Source organism: Heloderma suspectum, chromosome 1 (genome assembly GCF_057233095.1).
Source record: "Heloderma suspectum isolate Gila_16-S chromosome 1, 16-S_ref, whole genome shotgun sequence".
Classification (NCBI taxonomy): Eukaryota; Metazoa; Chordata; class Lepidosauria; order Squamata; family Helodermatidae; genus Heloderma; species Heloderma suspectum.
In genome coordinates this window covers 338,351,561-338,377,172 of record NC_139458.1, presented here as the reverse complement: position 1 = coordinate 338,377,172, position 25,612 = coordinate 338,351,561, and the positions used below count along the sequence as shown (strand labels likewise).

Sequence of the window (25,612 nt, the reverse complement as noted above, 5' to 3'; positions counted from 1 at the left end):
TCTCTCTCTCTCTGTGTGCCTCAAACCATTAGCAGGGTAAATTTCAGTACTCCGTGAAATTTTTCACTACAGGTATTTTTTTTCTGACTTTTTTAAAATTTACCACTTTGCTATCAGAACTTGTAATTTTGCTACAGCAACTCACTCGGTTCTAGCCATGCAACATTTAATCTTTTCAAAATTCTACATGGAATTAGGTCAGATCACAATCCTCAGGGTATAAAATTTACAAGCGAGGAGGTGGGGGGAGAAGGGCAAGACCTTTGCGACTCAACTACTTGCCTCTGTGAAGAGCTTACATGGGCACAATGCATAACCAGATGATGGGATGGGCATTTTACAGCATGGAGATATATATCCCACTATATTCCATAAACGTGGCCAACAGCCACTCTCTTAATAATTCCAGTGACCAAATTCAGTTCTCAAGAACCATACAGGAACAATTGTGTTTGGTGTTCCATACGTCTAGATTCTACTTCTTCCACACATTTAGCAGTACCCTAGCTTGAACATGTCACCCCCACTATTGAAATTCAGGTTTTAAGTTTTTGGAGACAGGGACTGTTTTCCTCCTAATTGTACTCTGTAAAGCAGGGGTGGGCAGAAACTAGATCTCCAGATGGTTTGAATGTCAACTCCCAGCATTCCTGGCCATGCTGGCAGTGGCCTCTGGGAGCTGAAGTCCAAAACATCTGGAGATGTAGCTTCTGCCCATCCCCGCTGTAAAGTACCATGTATATCGATGGTGCTACATAACCAATAATACCTTTCTAAAGTAGAGATGCTGCTGTGTGAGCAGGATCTCAGTGGCTTGAATTAATTCAAGTAGGGATGTTAAATAAATTATGTTTGTAGTATTTCCTGCCTAAAGACTACTGGATAGCTCAAATATACATTCCTAACATATGTTACTGCTGGAGCTTCTGATATGGCCAAGCTCTTATCTAGACACATGGGTGCATATATAATCAAGTTTCCAGCCAAAGCTTAAGCTCCCCAAAGAAGAAAACAAATTATATATGTGACGAAGAGGTTTCCTATTAAGGTGAATCTTCTAAAGGAAAAGGCGTATGAATTACTTCTCTTCATATATACCTTTGTTTTTTTTGCCTTTTAGTCTAAGAGACAGGTGAATTCCGACAGTCCTTACAACGGAATTCATCTGTTACCCCACCAAAGAGGTACAAAATGACATTCCAAACTGCTTGACTACCAAACAGGACCGGAATGTGTGCCTGTGAATTAAGAGATACAGCACACCCCATTTTATTAGCTTTTCACTTAACATGGGCCTCTGTAAACCACAACCAAGGGCAGGTGTGACATACTTTTCACCTCACAGACATGCCACACAATGCTGTTTCCTCTTTATGATTTCAATAAACAGTTTCCACCCTCTTGGGAAGCCTGTCACACTTTTGGCAATTTTAATCTTCTGTGCAAGTCCACCAATTCAGATCTGCTCAAGGCAGAGTGAACAGCTGCTGCCAAAAAGGAAGAGTTGTTTTAGTAAAAAAACTATGAAAACAAAAATAGGCCCTCCTGCTGAAGGTGGCAAACTGCTGGGATAGTTTGTGATGGCAATAGATGTTCCTTGGCCAACAGCACAGGCCAAGTGTTGGGTGGGTGGGCTGGCGAGCTCCTGGTCTTTTCTAATATAGCCAGCTAAAATAACTGCCAGGGAGAGAGAATATGTTCCCATCTTTTAGTGTACAGGCAAGTATAGGAAGCTAGTTATCTCATTAAGGCTGCAATCCTATGCCCACTTATCTAGGACTGTGTCCTGCTAAATGTGATGGGACTTACTTCTGAGTAGACATATGAATGCACTTTAAGAAGTTTACATATTAAATGGTCCCCTGGGGAAAAATATGGGCAATAAACTGTCGTGTTCACATTCCCCCTAAAGCAGGGGTGGGCAACTTGCAGCCCTCCATCTTAAAATGATGGAACCAATTAGCCACTTACCCAGATATTATGGCAATTACACAATTTGCCTAAAGTCACTGACAAAGCTTATTCTCCACTAGGGAATGTTTACAACTACAGATGTAGGAGAAATTCATTTGTTTTTGCTCAGGATTTACCCAGTTCTCACCTTCCGAACTGAACATGGACTCAAATGCAATCTGTGCTCAAAATCCATACATATCCAAGCTTGCAATGTCATTTACGGTACAAAAAAATGTATTCAAAAAATACGCATGAAAAAATGCGTACTTTTGAAAAATGTACTCAAACATGCTGTAATCAGTGGGAGAAGGTGTCCATTTCAAAGATGTGCACAACTGATGAAGACATTTGGAAAAATATGCACGAAATTACACACAAAAATACACTTTTTCATGCAAAAAGAAATTATCTCAATCCGATACAGATGCGGGATAGAACAAGCTTCAAGGTGGAATTTGGAGAAATTCGACAAGCTCAAGTTTTGCTTGTATGCACATCCCTACTTATAACCATTGGACTCTCTCAAATCTTTTATTTTTTTGCACATCCCGGGGATTAATGAGAATGACTCTAAATGCTTCAGGAATACATTATTACCTTGAATATTTTGAACAGCTTTATGGACTGATTTATTGAGGAGTTAATGTTTTGTAGGTACTCTGCAACCTGCATTGGGTCCATTATTTTGGTTGACGGGAGTTGAATTTGTTCACATAAATACAATATGCTGAAGTAAACAAAAAATGATAGAGGCTCTTGTCTGGTTGCTGCTGCTTCTCATGATAAGGTATCATATAAACAGTGGGCTGGTTCCATTATCTAAAATATGCAGAAATGGCTGGTAGGGATGAGAATTCATTGCACGCATACAGTGACCTGATAGTAACCAGAAAGTCACACCCCATTGCTCACTACAACTCTCTGGGATTCTCTCCATATGTAAACAAAGGCTGTTGATTCATGAGAACAATCCTGAACAGCCACTTCTGAAACTACTTTGGTTCTGTTACCTGCTCCCTATGCGTAGTGGGAGAATGAGATGTTGCCTTCCCACTCTCCCTTAGAGCGACTTTTCCACCTCCAAAAGCCCCAGATGATTATGGGTAGGTGCATATTTAAATAGGGTCACATACAACAAATCCAATATGTATGGGCCCAAATAACACATCTATTACCATATGAGAATATTGCTACAGGGGAAAAAAAATCACACTGCCCGCACTTGGTAGCTAGGTTTGCTTCCAGCTATTTGTGTTCTGCCAGGTTTCAAGGCTGGTTTTGCAGACACATGCGAAAGTCCTTGGAATTCAAAAAGCTCCACTTCCATACTTGGGGCAGTATCCAACAGCACCACTCCACCTCCGCGGGTACTGTTGTGCTCATGGGAGTGACTGCTGGTGCAAAGGGGCTTTCGTGCTTCTAAAAATAACCCCGGAAATGAGCAGAAATGCTCATTTCCAGATTGCGACAGGTCAACGGAGCTCCCTTCTGTGAGCTTCACTGATCTGACCCCTTCTGGAAATGGGTGTTTCCACTAATATCTGCGAACACATGGGCACAACAGGATACTATGCTTGGTACAGACACGCAAACACAGACAGGCACTTCTATTTCTGGACTAGGATGCCTAAGTTAAACACTTTATCCTGCGCTGTGGCTGTTGTTTTCATTGGTTTATTTGTTTTGTAGTATTTCTATTTTTTTACTGTTTTGTAAAACCGCCCAAGGGAATGTTGACCAGCCACCGAAGGGCAGGACATAAATTTTAGAACCTAAATAAATAAGTACATCCAGGAAACCACAGTATAAAAGAGGAAAGCCACATAAGAGAAGCCCAGTAGAAAGCTACTCTTGTCACACCATCAGATTGACAACTGTGTTGTCGATGCTTAGGTTAAAAGGAAAACAAAGCCCAAAATACACATGGGAGGAAAGGACAGGGCATCGAGCAGAAATCAAGAATAGAACAAAACTTTGCTGAAGACTGAAGCCCGAGATGCAGGCAGGTCTACTGTAACGCTCCCTCCCTTTGAAACCATGACTAGAAACCTACCTGCTCCCAGTTCGCACATAGGATGAGGCTGCTAATGCTGAAAGGCAGGCAAGGAGAAAGTGGCCCTGTGCGGTGCCAATGGAAGATTCCCTCCCAGGGCAAATAGCAGCTTCCACTGACACCACACGGGGCTTCCTTCTCCTTAGACTGTGCTGCTCAGAGGTGGGGGAGCCACCTCCTATGTGCCATGTCCTCTTGCAAACAGTTTTATTAATTTATTTAACAATATTTATGAATTACTTATATTAAGGAAATTTCTAAGTGACATCCAAAAACAAGTCTTCATTCAGAGGACAAGATTATCTTCCTGGAAATGCCTGTTGGAAAATGTATGTTTTCAATGGGCACCAAAAAACCCAGAAGGATTGGTGCCTACCTAATTTGTAGGGGTAGGGAGTTCCAGAGTGTGGGCACTATGATACTGAAGGCGCTATTCCAAGGCATGATGGCCTGAGCCTCTGAGATCTTGGGTACCACCCGAGTACCAGCAGCTTTGTGGGATTTGGTCTGGCTAGCACGCCTGGCCAGTCAGCAGAGGCATCCAGATGCCCCTCTGCCTCCTCATGATGCTCACCAGTGACAGGACCCCACTCCCTTTAGGTTACCATCGGCAGTGGCCTCTTCCAACATGCCATATCTTTTGTAAGCTGCCATTTATCCATAAAGTTGTCACTAATGTCCATGAGGATGTGCTGCACAAAGACCACAGTACAACCCAGAAAAAGTTGGTCACAACTCCTGCTCCATTGATCTCAATGGAGTTCAGTTATGACTACTTTTTGCTAAATTGTGCCACAGGAGGCTGGGCGCATTATTAAGAACACTTAGTCCAACGCCCACAGAAATCAGTGGCTGCCTGTAGGTTTTTAATCAGGACCCCGGATGACATGAGGCTGTGAAGTCTTTTGCTAATCCACTACAATTTTTTCTAAATCTTTCATATCAGATTTCTTATTAGCCATTTTAAACGTTAAAATTATGGATAAGGAAGGCAACTTCTCTATGTTTACATTAAGTTCATATAGAATTATCAAACCATGGTATATTTTCAGTTGTGTCACTCTTAGTTCATTTTGTTACATCAGTTAATCCTACCAACACATCCTTCTTCTGGCAACACAATTATCTCACTTATCCTGTAACGTGCCTTCTGTTGCCCCAGGCAAGAGTGAACAGTAAACAAACTGTCAAATCTTTAACTGGGATATCCAGTTAAAGGACTTTAAATAAAAGTGAACCCTCTAGGGAAAATAGAGTAGTAAAGGCAAGGCTGTGCAAAGGTACTTTCTTCCACCCACTTGTTGAAGGGTCAATTCACACATTATGTTTTCCTGTAAGGCAACACTTAAGAACAAAACAGTGTGTGAATGTACAATGTATGTTTCTGACTATAAGATTCTGAATCCTAAATTAGGAGTACGCACATATTTTAATTTATACCAGTCGTGTGAATTCCACTTCCCAAATGATTGTTTCAAATACAGGAATCAGTTTTTAATTAGAGGTAGATTTTACCTCTGGGCAGCACAAACAGTTTACTGAAATGACTGCAATTACTGCATTGTCCTCAGTCACACTGTAATTGAACAGATGCAAATGAGAAGAGCACTGACCTGATAGTTTTACAATCAACCAAGTCCTGAAAACAAAATGGCTGCCATCCATGCTTCCTGAAGTCAACAGCAAAACTACTATTAAAAGTTCAGGAGTGAGACTGATAGCTCTCCTTTTTCCTCAGTTATTGTAAGTGGCCATCACATGCAAACCATTTATTAACTCGGGCCTTGTTCTACCCCAATGTTTCCAAGATTTACATACAAAAAGGTGATCTCTGGATCTTCTAGAACAGTATTTTCGCAGACACTTAACCCAGAACAGTATCTGACCCATCTACCTCACTCCAAAGTATGATTACTTTGATGTCAAAATCACATCCGCATGGTCAGGGTCCTGAAGCTGACAGAGATAACTGGGAAGTCAAAGCTAGCAAGCATCATCCTTCAGTATAGGGTTAATGGAACAGACCACACAATCATATGGTCAGGATCCCTCACCAAGTTTTTTGTTAGTTTACTTCTCCAGAGAAAGTGGAAACAGCATGATGAATCTTGTGTAGTCATTGTCCTCAAGAGTGTCAGAGCTCATCCTTAGAAAAAGGGCTAAAACAGGAACAATGCAATGGATGCCCAAATAATGAAACACAGCGACCACAATCCAGAAATAGCAACTCATGCAGTGGTCTGCAGCATAATGACAAAAGTAATGTGCCTGGAACAGCTAGGAGAGGGAAGGAAACCCAGCTTTTGCATGCATTTCCCTTCTTCTGAGAAGCAATGCTGGTCACCACCTTTTTAGGTTAAGGAGGGGACGAAGCACCATGTAGACTCGAGGCCTTTCCTCCCTTTCTCTGCTCTTGCCTGCCTATCAGCTGAATGGCCTGACTAATGGCTCCTATCACCTATCTGAAAGGGAGGGAGGCGAGTTCTAGGAGCACACAGTGTTTTGCCGCATTTGCATGTCTGTGGCTCAGAACAATTACCTGTACATTAATCTACAACTCCAAGGTTTCTAGCTTCCTGAATATCTGGAGGAGGAGCAAGCTCGGTTACTACAGCAGCCATTTATCAGCTCTAGCTTAGCAGGTAAAAATCCAATGCAAATTTCAAGTTAAGGCAATAAACCAATTCTACTTCATTTACTTAGGGAATAATTAGTCCTGCTGTGTTTATTTGCCTAAGTAGCAGTAAAAAGTAGTCTAAGTTTCTTGTTGGCTTAGCTCTGTAGAAGCATGAGTGATTTAAAAATAAATTCTTATGCCTTTGGCCAGGGGGTATTACTCACATATGGGCAATTGCTGTCCAATTTATCTCTGCAGCTATAAAAGCCTGTGACAAGCTGCCATGCTTTACCCATACCAAGTCACACATTGAAAACTTCACCCTACTAGCATTATTCTTTCACTGGTGTGTCAAACAATCTTTCATCACTTCAGATAGAGAATATAATCACAAGAACGTAGTACATGAAACTGGTCTCCCTAAAGTATGGATCAGCAGGCCTCAGAATACCAGTTCCTGGGAAACAACAGTGGGAGATGGTTGTGGCCCATTATGTTCTGTTTGTCGGCTTCCCAGAGGCCTCTGTTTGGCCATTGCAGGCTGGTGGACTAGTTAGACAGCAGGGCTCTTGGGACAAAACATTTTTGCATTAGTAACTAACCTTTCCTTCCATATAGTAGAGCACAGCAAGCTGCCTTATATGGAGTCAGACCATTGGTCCATCTAACTCAGCAGTCAGTACTGTCTATGCTGATTGGCAGTGGCTCTCCAGGGTTTCAGACCGGAGTCTGTCCCACTCTACCTTCATTTCTTTAACTGGAAACACTGAGGATTGAACCTGGGACCCTCTGCATGCGTATCTTATGCTTCACCACGGAGTGAAGGCCCTAGGCTTGATCACTCTTCCATTCTGGAAGACAAAAGCTTTCTATTGAGCTGCCTTGTGAGACTGGGCTGAAATTAATAAGGCTAATTATCTTATAATCTTATCATCTTGACTGTCCGAGGAAATGCTCATGTAGAAGTGCATGCTTCACCACTATAAAATGGGCTCTGTAGCTGTAATGGGAAGGGGAAAATATCAACATCTCTTTCTTTCTTTCTGTTTACATCTTGACAGGATGCCAAATATCTCTTTTTCAGGTTGCAGAAGAAAAAATGCCACCTTTCGAGTACTGTACCAAAATGTCAGCAGGTCAGCTATCCTGTTTTCTTCACAGCTTCTCGTTCTTGGAATTTCCTAGTCAGTAAATAATATGGCATCTTATAGTGAGGCCACTTTGTACTCAGTCCATAATCAAGCACAACTGTAACATTTTTTTCCTTGCACAATAAAGTGAAATTTTCAACTTTTATAATCAATGGATTCTCTTAACTGGAACAAATATCTTTCTATACATCTGCAAGTATGTTACATCATTAATAAGGAGCCTTTTTAAAAGATGAATTTTACCTGAAGTGGGCTACCCGATGACCTATTTTTATGTAATGCGAATAATTTCTGAGTGTTGTCCTCTTCTTCTGATGCAGACATCTCTAAATCAGAACTGGTAAGCAGATTCTAAAGAAACAATAAAAATAGTCATAATTTAAAGAAGAAGAAGAATGGATGAATGAATGAATATGGTGAATGAATTATTTGAATTAATCAATAATATTTCAAGGATTTAAAAAAGGTACTGTGCAAGGAGAAGACTTCTATGTATTGCCACTGACAACCTGATTCTAGCTCATTTACTGGGAAGGAATGCACAAATGGGACTTTTGTTCATGTAAATGTGTGAACTGGCTTCATGGTTATGTCCCATAACTGAATCTGATTGGCTGCAGGGAATCCTGACATTTTGTCCCTGAAAGACCCAGGAACCAGAAGAGGAAGTTAGATGGAGAAATGATCTTGGAGTAACTGAGGAGAGAGGCTACACATACCAGTGAACAGGCAAGAAAAAAAATTGTGGGGAGGGTTTAGGGAACATTTCAATCTCCTAGAATATATTTGTGCAGCAAAAATCTGCGCACGCACATTGGAGACTAATCTCTTTTGAACTTATGGAACTTGTGTAATCCTGATTAAAGTATATATAGTATAGGGCTGTTAAATCACAACGATATTAAATGAAATATAAGGTTTATCTTTAGCAAACTACTTAAGTATAAACTTAATATTAAACACCTGAGCAGCACATTGAATAGACAGGGATTAGAATGGAGACATGTATACTGAACTAGTACTTTACTTCTCCATTGGTTGACGATACTAACATGTAGTCTGACTCACACAACCCAGTAAAACTGAAAATGCATATACGGCTACATTTGGTACCTCTAACTCTACTGGAACAGCACAAAATAGAAGCTAAATAGCAGTAAAATTTGCTTAAGTACAAGTACTTGGCTAAAATGACTTGCTGATTGGGCTACATTACGTTCTAATCCCATTTATATTATAAAAAATAGATTATGCCATTTACAATGGATATTACATTTCCATTGTAAATATTTCATTGCCTAATAATTCCACAGACTTCACTAAACACTCCAGTGATCCAATTAAAAGCAGATTTTTGCCCCAGCTTTCTACACATGTACCATGTACCAGCTTTTTTGTATAAAATCAAAAGACGAATTGATGGACTTATGGGGGCAGGCAGGGACATTTTGGCACGATCCAGTCTTAAGTTAAACACTTTGGTTCCTCACTGATTTCAATGGGGAGAATTAAACAAACTGCCTCATGTTGAAATCCATGAGATTTCAACATGCATTTCTTGAACTATGTGATCTGTATATTTCTTGCACTTTAGAAGCAGGGTGGGCAAAGTAAGAGCAGTGGGGGGCTCTATCCAGACTGCCAAGGCCTTTAATCTGTGAGGGAGTGGGGAGGAATCCTCCCTATTTGCAGAACGACCAATCTGTAGGCAACTCGCCGCTTAGCAGCAGCATGGTAATATGGCAGGAGAAGGTCTTGATGTTGCTAATTGTCTACCTCAACTTCCAAATATACAAGTTTATAAAAAACAAGACAATATTCATGGCACTAACACATACCGGCACATCTTCCACAGCAGGCGCATATGTGAAGAGCTGTGTGTTCAAACCTTCCCCTTCCCAACTGCTTGAACAAAAGAAGTTTCCTGTTTTACCTGTTGGAGACTCCACCTGTGAGCAGAAAAAGGAACCATATATTGAATGGCAGCAACCAACATTTTCTATGCCTACTCAGCAGTAAATGCACTTCCAGATGAGCTTGGCCTATACACAAGTTAGCGTGGTGAGGAGAATAGTTCTTGAACAGTCAGTCTCTAGATGATATACGACGGAGTTCCTGCATTCAGGATTCATTAGTTCGTTTTTAAAATAATTTAAACCAGCATTTAAGCTCTTAGTATTGGAAGATATTCTCTTACAACACTGGACATCATTGAGAAATGACGTATGAGATAACACTGTGTAACCAGATTTCTAAGGCTTGATTTGGTAACTTTCCTGTTCCTGAAAAATGCACCAAATTCAATGTGGCCATTTAAAGACTGCATCAGAACTATATAACAAAAGGTATTTTTCAGTAATTTGTTTAGAAGGCCGGATCTATTAAATCAGGCACCGACGGCATAGTATTTATAGAAGCAAGAGACTTCTTTGAAAGTGGAAGACAGGAAAAGCAGTACAGTCCCTGTGATAATACTATGGTTCATCCAACTTACTATCCTTTTTCTGATAATGGCCTTCCTGGATGCTTCATTTAATATTGTTTGCTTCCAACCATCTATGATTTAGAAACACTTCTGATTTATTTCCCGACCATCTTGACAAATGGAATATGGCAGGTTCTTTTCTGAAACCAATTTGCCAAAACTGTTTTTCTGCTGCAGTGAGTGAATTGATTTACAGACATTTCTTGGCAAATGGAGTTGAGTTTAATGTGGCCTTAAGTAAATAGGATTTAACTTGCCTCCTGCTTGATTTTCTTCAGCAAAGGGGATCCACTTTCACGTAGGCCAGATACAATGCTGGATTCATCAGACTCTTGTTTAATAACGTCTTGAAGATCATCTACAAGGTGAGTCGACGTTTGAGGCTAAAAGGAAGAGACAAATACGTATGGAAGCAACAGGGGCGTCCTTAGAGCATCCTCAAATGAATCCCATTTACATCACTGTAAATGGCCTTTTTTCACTGGCCTTTATTCTTACCAGCATTTTTAAGGGTCCATATTTGAATTCTTGAGCTGCAGCTACATTTTTAAATGGAGTGGGTGTTCTTGGAGAACTTTCCAGTATTGATCTTTTGATAGCTGGAGTTCTGAAGCTGAGCCCATGGTATGAACAAAGGGAAAGAAAAAGAGAGAAGTTACAGAAAATAGTCTGAATCTTTTTGCTGTGATCCTAATTTAGTGTAATAGCTAAAAGGATGAGCTGTGTGCTATATCTAGAGTCCTAGGTTCCAGTTTCCCATCTTTACTATGGGGATAATCATATTGGCATGCCTACTAGTGGTGTTCTATGAATTACTGAGATAATGTTTTCAAAGGTCTTTGAGCACTTAGGAAAGATGCTATATAAACATGAAATATTAAGTATTATTTACAAAAAAATTAGTCTGGAAGAGTATTGTTTAAATAAGGTTGCACTGATAAGGTTGCATCCACTTATGGTGGATGCAGAGTGAATCTATGTTCTAATGATTATGACCTTTAAGAGATGATAGTACTAAGACATCTCTCTAAACCAGTCTTCCCCACCATGGTGCCCTCCAGATGTTTGGACTTCATCTCCCATCTGACCTAACCTGAATGGCCAGTGGTCTGGAATGCGGAGAGTTAGGAACCTAAGAAGAGCCATGCTGGATCAGACCAAGTGTCCATGCAGACCAGCATTCTGTTCACACAGTGACCAACCAGCTACTGACCAAGAACCCACAAGCAGGATACAAGTGCAAGAGCACCGTCCTGCCCATGTTCCCCAGCAACTGGTGTGCATAAGCTTACTGCCTCTGGTACTGGAGGTAGCACATAGCCATCAGGTCTAGTAGCCATTGATAGCCTTCTCCTCCAGGTATTTATCTAACCCCCTTTTAAAGCCATCTGAATTGGTGGCCATCACGACATCTTGTTGTGAACTGTAGTCCAAATCATCTGTAGAGCACCAGGTTGGGAAGGCTGCTCTAAACAGATGCTAACTCAAAAGCTCCCCTAACACATCTGACCCGCTCATTCATGTCAGGGGCCAGGCCCAAGTCAGCAAAGAAATTAATGCGTTGAGCTACCCTCCACTGAAGTGAATGGGGAAGCTCACTTACACAGCAACTCCACATGCACACCCAAAAACCAACAGGCTCTGCTCTGGATCAAGGTGAAATAATCCATATGCATGTGTATAGCCAATATTAGTGTTACAATACAGCAAACATGTGGTTGTTTTTTAAAGTTAAAACTTACATATTGTTTTCCTTCTGCATCTTAAAAGCTTGCTCTCTGTGAAGAGGTGTTGTAACAGTGACTTTATGAGAACAGAGGGGAGTGGAGGTTAGACTGGGGCTGTCCAGGTCCAGACTTTCTTGGCTACATGAGGTGTTGAAGAACTGCAAAGATTAATAGAAAAACAGCAATATAAAATACAGATTTGGCTTTTCAAAGCAATCTTACCAAAAATGAAGAAAAGAAAAGAAGTAATCTCAAGATAAATTAACAGGAGTGCTTCTACTGATTCATAGTGCAACTATGTGCATCAATCCTAGTGTCATATCATGCGGCAAAATTATTATGCTGTATTTTGGTTGCAATACTCCCAAAGCAAAATTTTGCATTTCTAGTGCTTGAGCCTATACAAACACGTTTCTTAGGTTCTGTTCAGGATTATTTATAGAAACAAATATTTGTTGTATCCCACTGGACTTCAGTGGGAATTTGCCTATGCAAGGAATGTTTAATAATATGGGGAAAAAAGTCTGGAATTTTTCCACTGGAAGGTACTGAATCCTATAGCACAAAATAAGATAATTCAATTTTTTAAAAATGTGAAAACAGAAAATGAACATTCTTATTTTCTCTATTAAAATAGAAATTGCTTCACTTTCATGGTACAGGAAGTAAAGAATGCACAGAGCTTTCATTCTTGATGGAAATGCTGAGCTTAGTGAGGAGGGGCTGCTGCTGCAGAATTTAGGAAATAGAATGTAATTGGCAATAAAGATGATTTCACGAACCTACTGTGCTGTTTCAGGCTCTATAGTTTAAAGCAGAAGTCCACAGACCACTTAAACCAACACACTTGCTCTTAAATCTCCTTAGTCCTATTGACTTGAATGAGATGAAGACAATTTATGTATGTCTAGTTAACTGGTCTGTAGATGACACTGTGCTGCTCCTCCTATACTACCCAATTTTTTTTCATATCATTACTAATAATTTAAAGTCGATTTTTAAAATCAGTTGTTAGTTTGCAGCATATCAATGCCATTTATTGTCTGTTTAGTCTGAATTTGGGGGGAGTTAGCGAACCATACTGCGAAAAGGATGGAATATTAAAAAAAATGTTTATAGGAAATGGAAACGTTAAAAGGAATTAAAAAACAAGAGCAAAGCAAACAGATCATACCCTCTTCAAAACCACCAAGAATTAGACACACAGGCAAAAGAAAAGGATCAGTTAGATTGTTGGCAGTCTAAACCCAATGGTGAAGAGGAAAAGCTAAGAATAGATTCAAAATTGGACAGCAATCAATGAGTGCAACAGGAATTAGTCATTTGTTCCAAAGATTAGTTTCTCTACATGGTTAAAACTTTGCTGACTTTGAGAATTAGTAACATCTGTGCAGAAATCTTGCTCTACCTGCGAGGGAGAGAACGGCAGGCTTTTAACAGGGGAGCGCTTAGAAGATGAGCTGCTGACATCAGCAAGTATGAAGGACTTATTATGACCACTGGCTAAATGGCTGGGATGCCCTCTCTTTGTGCGCAGAATGACCAACGGAGCTGTGCCGCACTTTGAGCCAGTCAAGGACTTTGCCGAGGTATGGGAATCCTGACTCGACATGGTTTTGCTCAAGTTTGGGAGAGGGAGTCCTTCAGGCCTACAAGCAGTGGCCTCTGTTTGCTGAAGCTGTGGGGCTTTGCCTGAGGGATTGCGGCTAGGCAAGGTGTCTGCTTCTTCAGAGAATTCAAAACTGCTGAGATCACCCCATGATGAAGGATCCTGGAAACAACGGGGGAAGCCACGAATCTATGAGACAATGCGTGATGCTCCCTCATTAAAATTAAAGATGCAAAGTAACTACAGCACTAACATAACTACTTTGATCGAAGGGAAAGAAAGTAAAGGGGGGGGGGGAAGCAATTGTTCCTCATTTAATTCAGTTCTGATATATCCCAAAATGTGAAAATTAAATGCAAACCATCCTAATGGTGGATTCCTAAAAGGAGCAAGCCTCTTTCCTTACCAATCACTGAGAAGAAAGCTGTTACATAAAAATGTGCTGAGTGACCAATCTATTCTTACAAGGGAGCTGGATTTTAAGTGAAAAAGGATATATGTGTTTGTGTTTGTTGTAATGAATCTGTTTCAATAAACCTTTGGGTTCAACCTGCAGTGCCTAATGATGCTGTTAATCTCCTCAGTTCTACATAAAGATCTTCAAAAATGCTATGTGGTTTCTCAGAGTTTTCAGAAAAGAAACCCAATCATGCTATGTATGTTCCACAAAAACAAGAACCAGGAATCCAACTAAGGTATATAGAAGTGTACACAGTCACTTGGAAGAGAACTAAAATTATATTCCATTTTAGTATTGTTATTTTTAAATCTACAATTTGATTTCACTGTTAAAAGGCACAGTATATTATTTAGAAATAATTTTAAAATTGGACTTTAAATGTACCAGCTCACATAGCATAAATGTATTCTTTTATGTTTAACATGCACATGGAGAATAGCTGCAACAGTGGTTCTGTGCAAGCTCATTAAAGACAAATGTTTATCGGTGCGCGATAAATATTAGAACCCACAAACAACCTATGCCAACACCCTGATCCTACCCACATTTACTCAGTAATAAGTCTCATTTATTTCAACAAGATGTTCTTCCAGTTAGGCATGTACAGGATTTGGGCTGTGGGTCTCCTTAAGTGTTTTGAAGCTTGGAGCCAAAAGACAAAAAGGAAGCATGCGGCAATGGTGACCCTACTGCCTATATTTATAACTTGATATCAGATCAGTCAGTAAAGAATGACGTTGGTGTAGAGGTAGCACACGCTTGCAGCCTCATACCAGCCACAGCTTAGAAGAGGACCATTCTACTTACTGAGTCTATTAGCTGAAGTGCTTCTGCAAATTCTAAGAGATTCTTAACATTATCCAGGAAGTTACTCTGGTGAACGATCATGCACCTTGCAGGGGATGCGCTTTCTTCAGGCAAGCAGCCGTGGTCTACTGGTGGAGATGGAGTGCAGTGATTACCACTAGTTCTGGTACTGTCCGCAATTGTGGTGCTGTGCCATCCTGGGTAATCTGATGTGTGATTCTGTGCCTGAAGGAAGGAGGGGAAGGGGGGGGGGGAGGAAGAAAGAGAGCGGCAGAAGGAACTTAGCAGTGAAATTGCACAAGGTGTCAGATGGCTGTTGAAGGAAAAGATAAAAGTGGTTGCATCATCTAAGCACTTAATGCCTATGAAACAGTTGTCAAGATGTTTCCTTTCATCAGTGCAGCAAGAGCTTGTTTGAAAGGATAGTAAATTTATAGCTCTCGTTTTGGCATTACCTCATCTTGTGCAACAACTCTGCATCCTGGGCAAGTATCTATAGCACAATAAGCAACACAGCTATGCTCATACGCTGTCCTTCCAAAGTCCATAAAGCGCCTGAATCTATTTTTTGTCGTGAGAAGTAAGGAAATGGCAGGATTTTTCTAGTGCAAGTTCAGCTTGATCTGTACCCTAAAGGATTTAAGATGGTGAAATCCACATTGCATTTGAGGTCGCTGAGAAATTTTCTATTGATTTTCATGGATCTGGGTTAAAACCAGAGTTGCTTTTTTGTTTTCCACCTCCCTTTGCTTTCTTCCTATGCCTGTCTAGTGCTACAGCTTACACCAATGCAATGAAAAGGCTGTAAAATCAATGTGGTTAGGAAGGCAGAAGAGCAAATTAACAGAAGTCTCTTTCCAGTATAACCATGCAAGAGAAGAAATTGCAAAGCGTAAACTAAAAATTAGAAGGTGGCCAGAACTAACATGTCATGCACACAGTCGTTTTATAATTAACTAGAAAATGAATTAATTATTAATATGAATTAATTATACATAGATATCTCTGCTGGCTACCACCTGTGTTTTTCTGAAGTTCCCATATTAATTTATTACATAAGCTGCTTCTTACAACCTACACACTAAAATACATACATTTATAGAATTAAGTAATAGCCAGCTCTGGTTTCATACATGCAGTTACAGAATCTAACTTTCCTCAGAGAGAGACATTACCAAACATGCAAAAAATCTTGACATTACTTAGGCTGTGATTCCCAAGCCACTTGGAGCTGGAATGGTTGTCTCCCAGGCCAATTCAACCAAACTGTGTCCAACTTGCGGGGTGTGTGCCACCAGTGGCAAAGGAAGCAGGGGCTTGTGGCATTCCAGAAAGGAGCAGATAGCCCCCTAGGTGTGGGTAGACAGCCATGGATGGGGGATTATGGGACTTGTAGTCCAATACATCTGGAGGGCTGGCATAGCAGATCAGAAGCAAAACCACTCCAAGACTTGGCAGTGGGGAGGGTGTATTCGCACTTGAGTACTCTTTAGAGTGGCATCATCTCATACTCTGGACTTGAGTTATGGCACATTTGCTCAAAAGGCCGGCTCCTAGCCAGCTAGACTGTCTTCTGTGGCTTGAGGATCACAGGCCAAGGGTCTAACGTACAGCTGAAGGTAAGGAATACAGCACAGAGAGAGGGGGGTGGGAATGGAAGAAACAGGCACTACATTTTCATTATGCAAAATATTGGAAGTTCTCAGAAACACAGATGTCCCCTTGGCATAAAACCAGGTGGGGACTGATTGCTGCTATTCTGAAAAGGTAAACCAGTGGGTGAATGCTATTGCTAACAACTATGTACTATTGTAATTTGGAAGGGGAGGGGGAGAGAGAAGCAAATGCATCTGGTGGGGCTGTCATGTTGTGTCCTGTTCAAATGGAAATATAGGGCCTGGATTAGTGTCAGAAGTAAAAAAGGAAAGAGAAGCACTGGGGTAAAGCTGCTATCCCTCCATCCAAGCACAGGGTGACATTCTTACTGGTAATGCCTGCTGCCCTTTCAGTTCATTCTCAGTCGACATTAGTAGCAACTCTAATTCCTTTATTCGTTTTTCTTTCTCAGGGTCTTCATCATTATAGTGTCTCTGCAATTAAGAGTTAAGGGAAAAGAGAAGGTAAAGGCCTGGTTGGATGCTGGAATCATAACGATAACGATGGTTCGTTTGCCCGTCTTGCAGAATCGCAGCCAAATTAGTCTGAAGGGCTCCTCCACTGTACAAAGATCAACATCTCTGTTGAGTTTCTGAATGGACATTAAAATGGAAACCATGAAACCGATGATAATATTCTGGATATTGGCTGATGTGGTAACAGTTCACCCTGCTGCCTTTGATTTAAATAAGTAAACATTTCCTCCTTGGTTCCATTTTATGGTTGCCAGTTCAAATTAACACTGGCTTCCTGCTAGCTAGTTGGACGACCGTCTCAGGAATGTGTACTCGTTCCCTTTCCTACAGAAATTCCATCTCCCTCCTGTTTAACTGCAGTTCATCCTCACCAATTATAACTGTGATTAAAGCTAATCAGGGTTTCCCTTAAACCCAGATCTGAAACCTTCTTCGGTGTGGCTTCAAATTTTGACAGAGGGAGAATCCTGCTTTGCCCTAATGGCTGTGAACAGTGATGACAAAGTTGCTTAATCACCTGGGTAGCAGATAATTTACTTCAGGGAGGGGACAGACCATCAGAAGGGAGTGTGAATCCTCAAGTCTGGCACCCAATTTGTTGGACCCATGGTTAGCCAGCAGAGCATCTGTACGGGCCCTCCTTCATCATTCGCCACGTTAAAGAGCTGTGGCTTTGTCCGATTGGAAAGTAAGGCATTTGCATCCAACTTGCACATGAAAAGCACAGCGAATTGACTCCTCAAATGAGCGTTACAAATATCTACCTGAATAGCTGCAGCAGCTGGCTGAGGAACATTAACAATATTTACATGAAGTGCTACTGGATATGGGATATGAGCAGAGACCTAGACCAAAAAGAAAAGAAAAAAAGAGGCCACATTATTTATGCTGTTTACATTCTTCTCACTAATATGGCTGGTTTAAACAAACACGCTAAGTGCTTCCTTCATCAGTCATTTGACTTCCTTGAAATAAAACCAGGCTCTCATTTCAAATGAAACAATTTCAGTAGCCCTTTAAGATGGGAGTTCTCAAACCACACTGCAGTAAGCATCTATTTATCAATAAAAACAACAATCCACTACCCATAACAAAACAGACAGATGGTTAAACATGCCCAAATAAAAGTAGAGAACAGGTCCATGGCATGATCTTAATTCTCCAAAGGAGTTTTTAAAAAAGGAGAAGTCCTATTTGTAGGCTTTGCTTCCAAAAAGCATTTGACTGGGTGCTGTTGGAAACAGGCTGCTGGGCTAGATGGACTTTTGATCTAGACCAGCTGGCATTTAACAAGCCACCTTTTCCCATCCTTTAGAACTGATTGGTGGTTATAACACAGACCACAATCCATCAGTTCTACTGCATGTATGTCTTCCCTATAATTTTTTTTAAAGAACAAAACAAAAACAACTGAGAACTTAAGAAAACTATGTGGAAGCCATACATTCAGTGCATTTGACTGATCTTGGTCTATGTTATAGTCCACATATCAAGTATGAAAAAGATGGCTTGTTATATTGCACGAAAATGCATAAACATATTATGCTTCTTATGTCTCGTGTAGGAACCCGTCACCACATGTCCCTGTGAGTTCTGAGGTGCAGTTTTGCAATCAAGAAAAGCCAGATGCTGTGAGCAGACACCTCAAAATGCTGTGAGAAATCCAAAATTAAAAGCACAAGGAAAATGTGCTTAAATTGCACCCAAATGTCCTACTGGCAATATTCTGAAAGGGCTCCCCCCCCCCCATATTATCGTATTCTGCCATATTCCCTAGGGGCTGCTGCATTCTATAATCACAGAATTGCAGCTTAAGTTTAATTGCAGCTTAAAAAGAGATGGTCCCTGCTGGGTTTTTGGAGAATGAATACTGTAAATTTCCTTAGATTCATATAATCTAATAAGTAATGGCCATTTATTTATAATCATAGGCTATATGATATCCTATATTATATTTATAATCATAGGATTGGATCCAGATTTAGACATTCTTGGAGTAGACCCATTGAAATCTATGGGACTCAGGTTAGTCATGACTAACTTAAGCCCATTGTTTTCAATGGATCTACTTGAAGTATGACTAGGAATGTACAGACTTTGTTAAATCCGTTCCATCCGTGTTTTGCAGATTGTCAGGCATCTTTCATTCCATCATCTGCTCCTTGACGGAACTAGATATTTTTTTTAACAGAATTTCGTTCTACTTGAACTAATTCACACTAGCACTAATGCACATTAATTAATTGCTTACTTTGCATTAGTGCTAATTCACATTAGCTAGTGTGAATTAGCACTAATGCAAAGTAACAAATGCGCATCAGCACATTTGTGCTTTAGCGTTAATGCAAATTAGTGCAAATGCCCCTGCAAATGAAAAACTGGTCCACAAGTCCACGTGACTCAGAAAAAGCCGGTCTGCTGTGGAATCCGCAGATCGGATTCATAGAAATCCAAACTCATTTGACTCCATTGCAGATTTCTCCAACATCCCTAAGTATGACTACTTCTGCATCCAACTCATAGTACATCTGTTATAACTAATTTGACCTGTAGACAGTTTGCAAATCAGTGGAAGTCTAGAATAGGAGAATGCTGGAGATTTAGATCCAACAAAGGAAATACATGTTAAATTTAAGGTACTAAAAATGCTTTATTACATAAATATAGTAACAGGTGCTACATATGTATACCACAGTTATCTAAAGCCCAGGTTCATTGAATCTTGAGCCATCTGAGTAGCTCCACTTATTTAAAATTAAAACACTGTTTAGAACAGGGGTGGGGAACCGACCTCTTTCAGGCCAAGGACTGCATTCAATTTTGGGGAAACTCTTGGGGGCTGCATTCCAATGTTGGGCAGGGTCAAAGGCAAAGGGGGCGGGGCCAAAAGTACCAGCATATTGTAGCTTAAATCCCTTACTGCCAGTAACTAAGCTGTGGGGGAAGCTTTCCGCTTTTTAGAATGGGGGGAAAACTGCACAAAAGCCAGGTAACTGCAGAATGATCCATGGTTGGGGTAAGGCCAAAGTAAGGGGAACCCCAGAGGATTGGGACCGCAGGCGGGCCAGATTTGGCTCATGAGGCTGAAGTTCCCCACCCCTAGTTTACAAGACGTTGTGGCCTCCTTTCCTCCACTTCAGTGATGGCTATGGACGATAGTCACATTATCTCAATTACAGGGAGATCTGGCTTTCAACCTATTGAACTGTTTCTGTCGGCTTACATTTTGTGTCTCAGAAATATGATAATAGGAGTAGTCATTGGTAGTCGGGGTTGGGGTGTCTGTTGGCAGATGCACAGAAGGTGGAGTATGGGCAAAGCCCATTAAATGGTTATTCTTCGGAAAGCTTGTGGCTAGCGAGGGCTGGCTGACTTTGGAAGACTCCTGGAGATAACCTTCCTGTTCAACCTTTCGACGCATTGTAGAATTCCAGTGGTTCTTGATAGCATTATCAGTTCTGCACAAGAACACAGGCATATGAAAAAAAAATTGTACAAATAGAATTTTCAGGCGCGATTATGATTAACTGGCAGGAGACAGTAGTTAACGTACAACTTTTCCATAATCATCTAGGAATCTCCCATCCAAATTCTTGGTACTTCTATCATAAGATACCATTCTGCTCACACGGCCTGAACTTGTGCTACAAGTTCACAACAGGCTGATCCTTACTGCTTTCAAAACAAGCAACTATCCACACTCCATTACAGCAGGCCTCTGCCTCTTCAACTGGCAAGAAAAATGAAATAAACAAAACAGTGGCATGCAAAAAAGCCACTCCATATTCCTGATTCCAATTCTCCAGCTCCTATTACTTTTCTCTTACACAGCATTCCACCTAGACCAATCAATTACTTCAGTTGTACCTCATCCCTAGCATGTGATGCAACAGGCATGTGGAGCAACTTCCTGGTCCTAGGGTGTGCCAGGCCCTTCAGCCGGTGAAATACATCCTGCCATTCCAAAAGGAATTCTGCTGCATCCCACTGCTGAATGGAGATAATGCAAGAACGGTCACCCTCTAAGCAAATTTCCTAGCAACGGCCGAGGGTTGGGCAACTATTGGCTCTTAAGATGTCATTGCCTGTACCTCCCATAATACCTCACCACTGGCTATGCTGGCTAGGGATGATGGGAGTTGTAAGCCAAAATACCTGGGGGGCAACAAGTTGCCTACCCCTGACCTAGAGAATCGAAACAATGAAGGAAATACTTTCTTCTGACATTCAAGCTCTACATGTGGTTTCCCGCAAATGCTTGAAATTCATTTGAGGATTGTATACACAAACCCCTGATACCAAGCAGTTTGCAGCCTCTTATTATGTTAAAATCAAGCCACACTCCCCGCAAATGAGTGCAAGTCTACCCACTCCCCACAGGGAGCTGAAAGCAGCTTTGAAGGAGAAGTGAGATTTAGAACTGAAAAAGGGCAAGGAAAAGAATGGTTCCACACCTTCTTCCAAATACCCTGATCTTCAAAGCACCTCCATGGGGTCATTAATTAGTTGTAGTTGTCTTTCTTTTTAGGTAGGAGATCACAATCACAAATCTCCTGCATCACTTCTAGTTTGGTCCTCAGTTACCTTTGGAAGTCTTAGGACAAAAATCTAACTCTTGTGACCTTAGTGTTCAGGCTCAGCGAAAGGAAGGAGATACGATAATTTAAGCCTTAAATTTTAAGGAATAGCCAGATTTTTATTTTTTCCAATATTCTTCAGAGGATTCGGAAGATGTTTAGGTGCTTTATTAATAATTATTATAATTACCTTATTATTATTCTCCAGGTTATTATGAAATAGTTTTTTATATTTCTACTATCTTGTTATATAAAATACACTTCTATTCATGGCAGGTTTTTTGTGAAAAAGAAAAAGGGAAGTATTAAGTCAGTTATACTTCCTCCTTCCTCACTTCTACAGGAATATGGGTAATGGGATATGGATCTCCATACAGAGCTCAGAATAATCTCCATATAGAAGATCAGCACATTTTACTTCCCACATGATCTATAGTATCGCAGAAATGGTAAAGACAATGTTTCCTTCTTTGTAACATATGAAATTTTCTACTTGATTATATGGCAGGGTCTCCTGGGTCATCAGGGATTCATTCAGCTTTAAATCATCTGGGACAAGTGTTTGCCCAGTCCCTTTAGAGATGACATCCAATAAGGTCCTTAAACTACTTGATCCACTGACCAGATACACGTTAGAAAATTTCCACTAAAAATATAACTAAAAGGTAAGCTGCTTTAATAATATAACACACTTCTCTCATTTGGCTTGGACCTGCAGACAATTGCGTACATTAATTAATTAAAACAAAATTTGACTTTTTATATGTATTGTTCTGTTAAAGATGACAAAAGACTGAACCTCCCCCATCCCTCCCCCCATCTAGCCTTTCCTTTAAACTGCTATTCCCTGTCATTACCGTCCGGGCAGCAACTTCGCAATTTCTGCCCATCTGTTTCCCAGCCTCTTGTGTGCTTGGTAAATGATTCTATCTTCTTCTTCTGTCCAGGAGGTTTTTTTAACTTCTGGATTCAAATGGTTGTGCCACCGCTCCCTGCATTGTTTTCCGATCCTTCCCTTTAAGTGCTTAGCAATGACAGACCAGCGCTTGGGGCCATATTTCTGCACAAGCTCTATCACCTTCAAACAAACACAAAAACACCACCTCTAACTTTTGCTTCAGTGAAGATAAGGACTGTCACCTGATGAAGCAATTAATCATATGGGTAAATCACACAAACAGATTTCCACTCGTGCAACGGGACTTCCCCAACCTCTCCTCCCCGCCTGCATCCAACCCTCCAGAGCAGATTTTGGGGGCATGAAAGGCGAGGGGGAATTTCTTCCACTGACGATGTCCATTCCATTGGCAAATGGACACAAGTGGATTTCACCATATGTTTTTAATTGACTGATAAATTAAGGGTGCAATCCTATGCATGTTTAGACAGAAAAAAGCCCTTGCAGACTTTTTTTTCTGTCTAAACATGCATAGGATTGTGCACTAAGGTTGCAATTCTAAACATACTTGTAGGTGAGTAAGTCCTATTGAACACAGTGGGACTTACTTTTGAGTAATATGATCATGCTGTACATTTGACCATGACTAAAACAGTAATTCTGAAGGGGGGAAACATTCTTTGCTGTCAGACGATGCAAACATCACAGTGGGCATCATTTACTTAGAAGAGGTATTCCCCCTTGTATGAAGGAAGGAAGAACGCCTCTTCTAAAATGGAACCTGAAACCTGTGGTTTTCATGTATTTGTATTAAAAATGATATAAAAAACAACTAACTGCCACCCAACTAATTGAGGCAACCTTTTTAATCGTTTGAAAAGTTTTAAATTAATATAACTGATTAACCAACTAAACATTGAAGCCTTAATGAAAATTCTTGAAACTACTTTCCTTATGGAGTAGTAGTGATAATTTGTCATGATCATAATCATTGATCAGTACTTTCCCAAAGTCCCGAAAACGCTTCATATAAATCATTTCAATAACTCTTAAAACAGTCCCATAAGGTATGCCTGTATTATATGGAAATAACAGCAGGCATGAAAAGAAATGCAAAAAATATGAAAGAAAAAACCCAAAGGTAGCTGTGTAGGAAAAGGAAGTATCTTTTTTACTGTCCTGTCCTATGCAGCCATTCTAGCATTATTACCCCCAAATTAAAGGAGGCGGGACTAAGGCTGAAAGAGAGAGGCTTGCCTAAGGCCACCTAATGAGATCATGGTTGAGACTTGAGTGAGAGACTTCCTGGCTCATAGCTGTCTTTCAACCTACACTAAACCAGCGCTCATATGGGCAGTTCACTTGAGCAGTGATTTCAAGCAGAGGTGGGCAAAAGGCAGATCTCCAGATGTTTTGGACTACAATTCCCAGAGGCCCCTGCCAGCATAGCCAATGCTGAGAGATTGATGTTCTAAACACTGGGACATCTACTTTCTGCTCACCCCTGATTTAAAGCACTTCCGGATTACAAAAGAAATGTTAAGTGTTATAAAGATCAACTATATAACCATGTGGAAATAAATCGAGACTATTAATAAATGCAGATATTGGGTAAAATCTAACTTAAGTTCTATTTAGAGTACACCCATTGATGTGAATGGTCTTAAGTTAGTTTAACAAGTCCTATTCATTTCAATGGGTCTACTCTAAATAGGACTTATGTTGGATTCTACCCATTATTTCAATACATATGAATGTATGTTGGCTGGACACAACATTTAATGCAAATGAAGTGACTAGATTAAAACCACTTTGTTATTTACCCGTTGATCTTCTTCTTTTGTCCATGGGCCTTTGATAAGCTCTGGATTTAGTACCTTCTGCCACCGATGCTGGCACTGTACATCTGTCCGATTCTAATGGTACACAAAAAAATAAAAACCCCAACGAATTATGTACAAGCTACTGATACATGAAAAATTGTAAATTTTGTTATGTAATGTCCCGCAGATGTGCTTCTGAGTCATAATATGACACTATTTATCAGCTTGTGGGCTTCCTCTACAACTAATAATTCCTGCTAATACCAATTCAAATCTTCTTGTGTTTGTGTGAACGTGGCCAAAACCTCCCCAGACATGCACAAGAGGATGGCATATGCAGATTCAAGAGTAACTGTGAGGTTTGCAGGAGTGTGAAAAACCTTAAGAAAAGCAATCGTAAGTGGGGAGACCCCCCAAACCGCCCCATGACAACTTAATGGCACAGAGTGTTAACAGAGAAAAAAATACACACTGACAAATGGGTGGGAGGGGTAATGAAATGGAGTGCCTGGAAAGGGAGGAGACAGAGATAAAAAGGAGACAAGAGAACCCTCTCTTTGGGCATCTCTACACCAGCCTAAAATCCCGCATTTAAAATTGGGATTTCTGCTTCCATTTTAAATGCAAGATCACAACGACTGCCTTTTTCATGTGCTTCCTTTCCCCCCACCCCTTCCCCCTCCTTCTCCCCATATCTGAGTCTTCCATTATCTTTCACTGATCTTGCTCCTCTTCTTGCCGCCTTTCCTCTGCCTTTCCTCTTTTCACGGAGGAAACTGAAGCAGAACACAATGGGGTAATTCGATAGCTCATGATCTGCGATCTATTTAAAAATGGAACAAAGGGCATTTAGTGCAGGAGACGCCTTGAATGATCACAGCGTCATGTAAAGAGCCCGCAAACTTCCATGAAGGAACAACCTCAATCGCAGGATAAAAGCTCAGTGTGAAGGAGCCCATTGTCTGGAGAGGTCAATCCTTGGTTCACACTGTGAAGTTATTTTTAAATGTCCCCAGGCACAGAAGTGAGAACTGTTCATAAAAATTAATGGACCAATCCAAGACCTTACCATAGTTGGGACTGGGCACCAATGTGTCCAACTTACCCAGTAGCAGTAGAGATAAGAGTTCCTGCTCTTTCTAACTTAGTTCTTATTTAGTATGAAACTTAAAAGAAAAACCTGTTAGAACTGAATCTTATACATGTTTAGACAGAAAAAAATCCTACGACTCCCAGCATTTTGGGAGTCGTAGGACTTTTTTCTTTCTGAACATGCATAAGATTGTGCCCTTAATGTAAATTCAAAAGCAAATGCAT

General features: G+C 40.6%; 1 protein-coding gene across 6 annotated transcripts in view; it reads right to left on the bottom strand.

Moving 5' to 3' along the window:
• MYB (MYB proto-oncogene, transcription factor) overlaps nucleotides 1-25,612 on the bottom strand; it is a 43,919-nt gene that overhangs the window by 4,719 nt on the left and 13,588 nt on the right. For 3 of the 6 annotated variants that reach the window (XM_084827595.1, XM_084827596.1, XM_084827597.1), the window contains exons 4-15: nucleotides 24,296-24,388; nucleotides 22,432-22,652; nucleotides 20,221-20,455; nucleotides 17,762-17,842; nucleotides 16,851-16,955; nucleotides 14,866-15,090; nucleotides 13,398-13,760; nucleotides 12,005-12,147; nucleotides 10,761-10,875; nucleotides 10,520-10,645; nucleotides 9,616-9,726; nucleotides 8,021-8,128 (exon numbers count right to left, since the gene is read on the bottom strand). In XM_084827595.1, the coding sequence (XP_084683721.1) occupies nucleotides 8,021-8,128; nucleotides 9,616-9,726; nucleotides 10,520-10,645; nucleotides 10,761-10,875; nucleotides 12,005-12,147; nucleotides 13,398-13,760; nucleotides 14,866-15,090; nucleotides 16,851-16,955; nucleotides 17,762-17,842; nucleotides 20,221-20,455; nucleotides 22,432-22,652; nucleotides 24,296-24,388 (1,926 nt within the window). The remainder of the gene's footprint in view (nucleotides 1-8,020; nucleotides 8,129-9,615; nucleotides 9,727-10,519; nucleotides 10,646-10,760; nucleotides 10,876-12,004; nucleotides 12,148-13,397; nucleotides 13,761-14,865; nucleotides 15,091-16,850; nucleotides 16,956-17,761; nucleotides 17,843-20,220; nucleotides 20,456-22,431; nucleotides 22,653-24,295; nucleotides 24,389-25,612) is intronic. The other 3 variants (XM_084827598.1, XM_084827599.1, XM_084827600.1) reach the window with 1 other exon arrangement.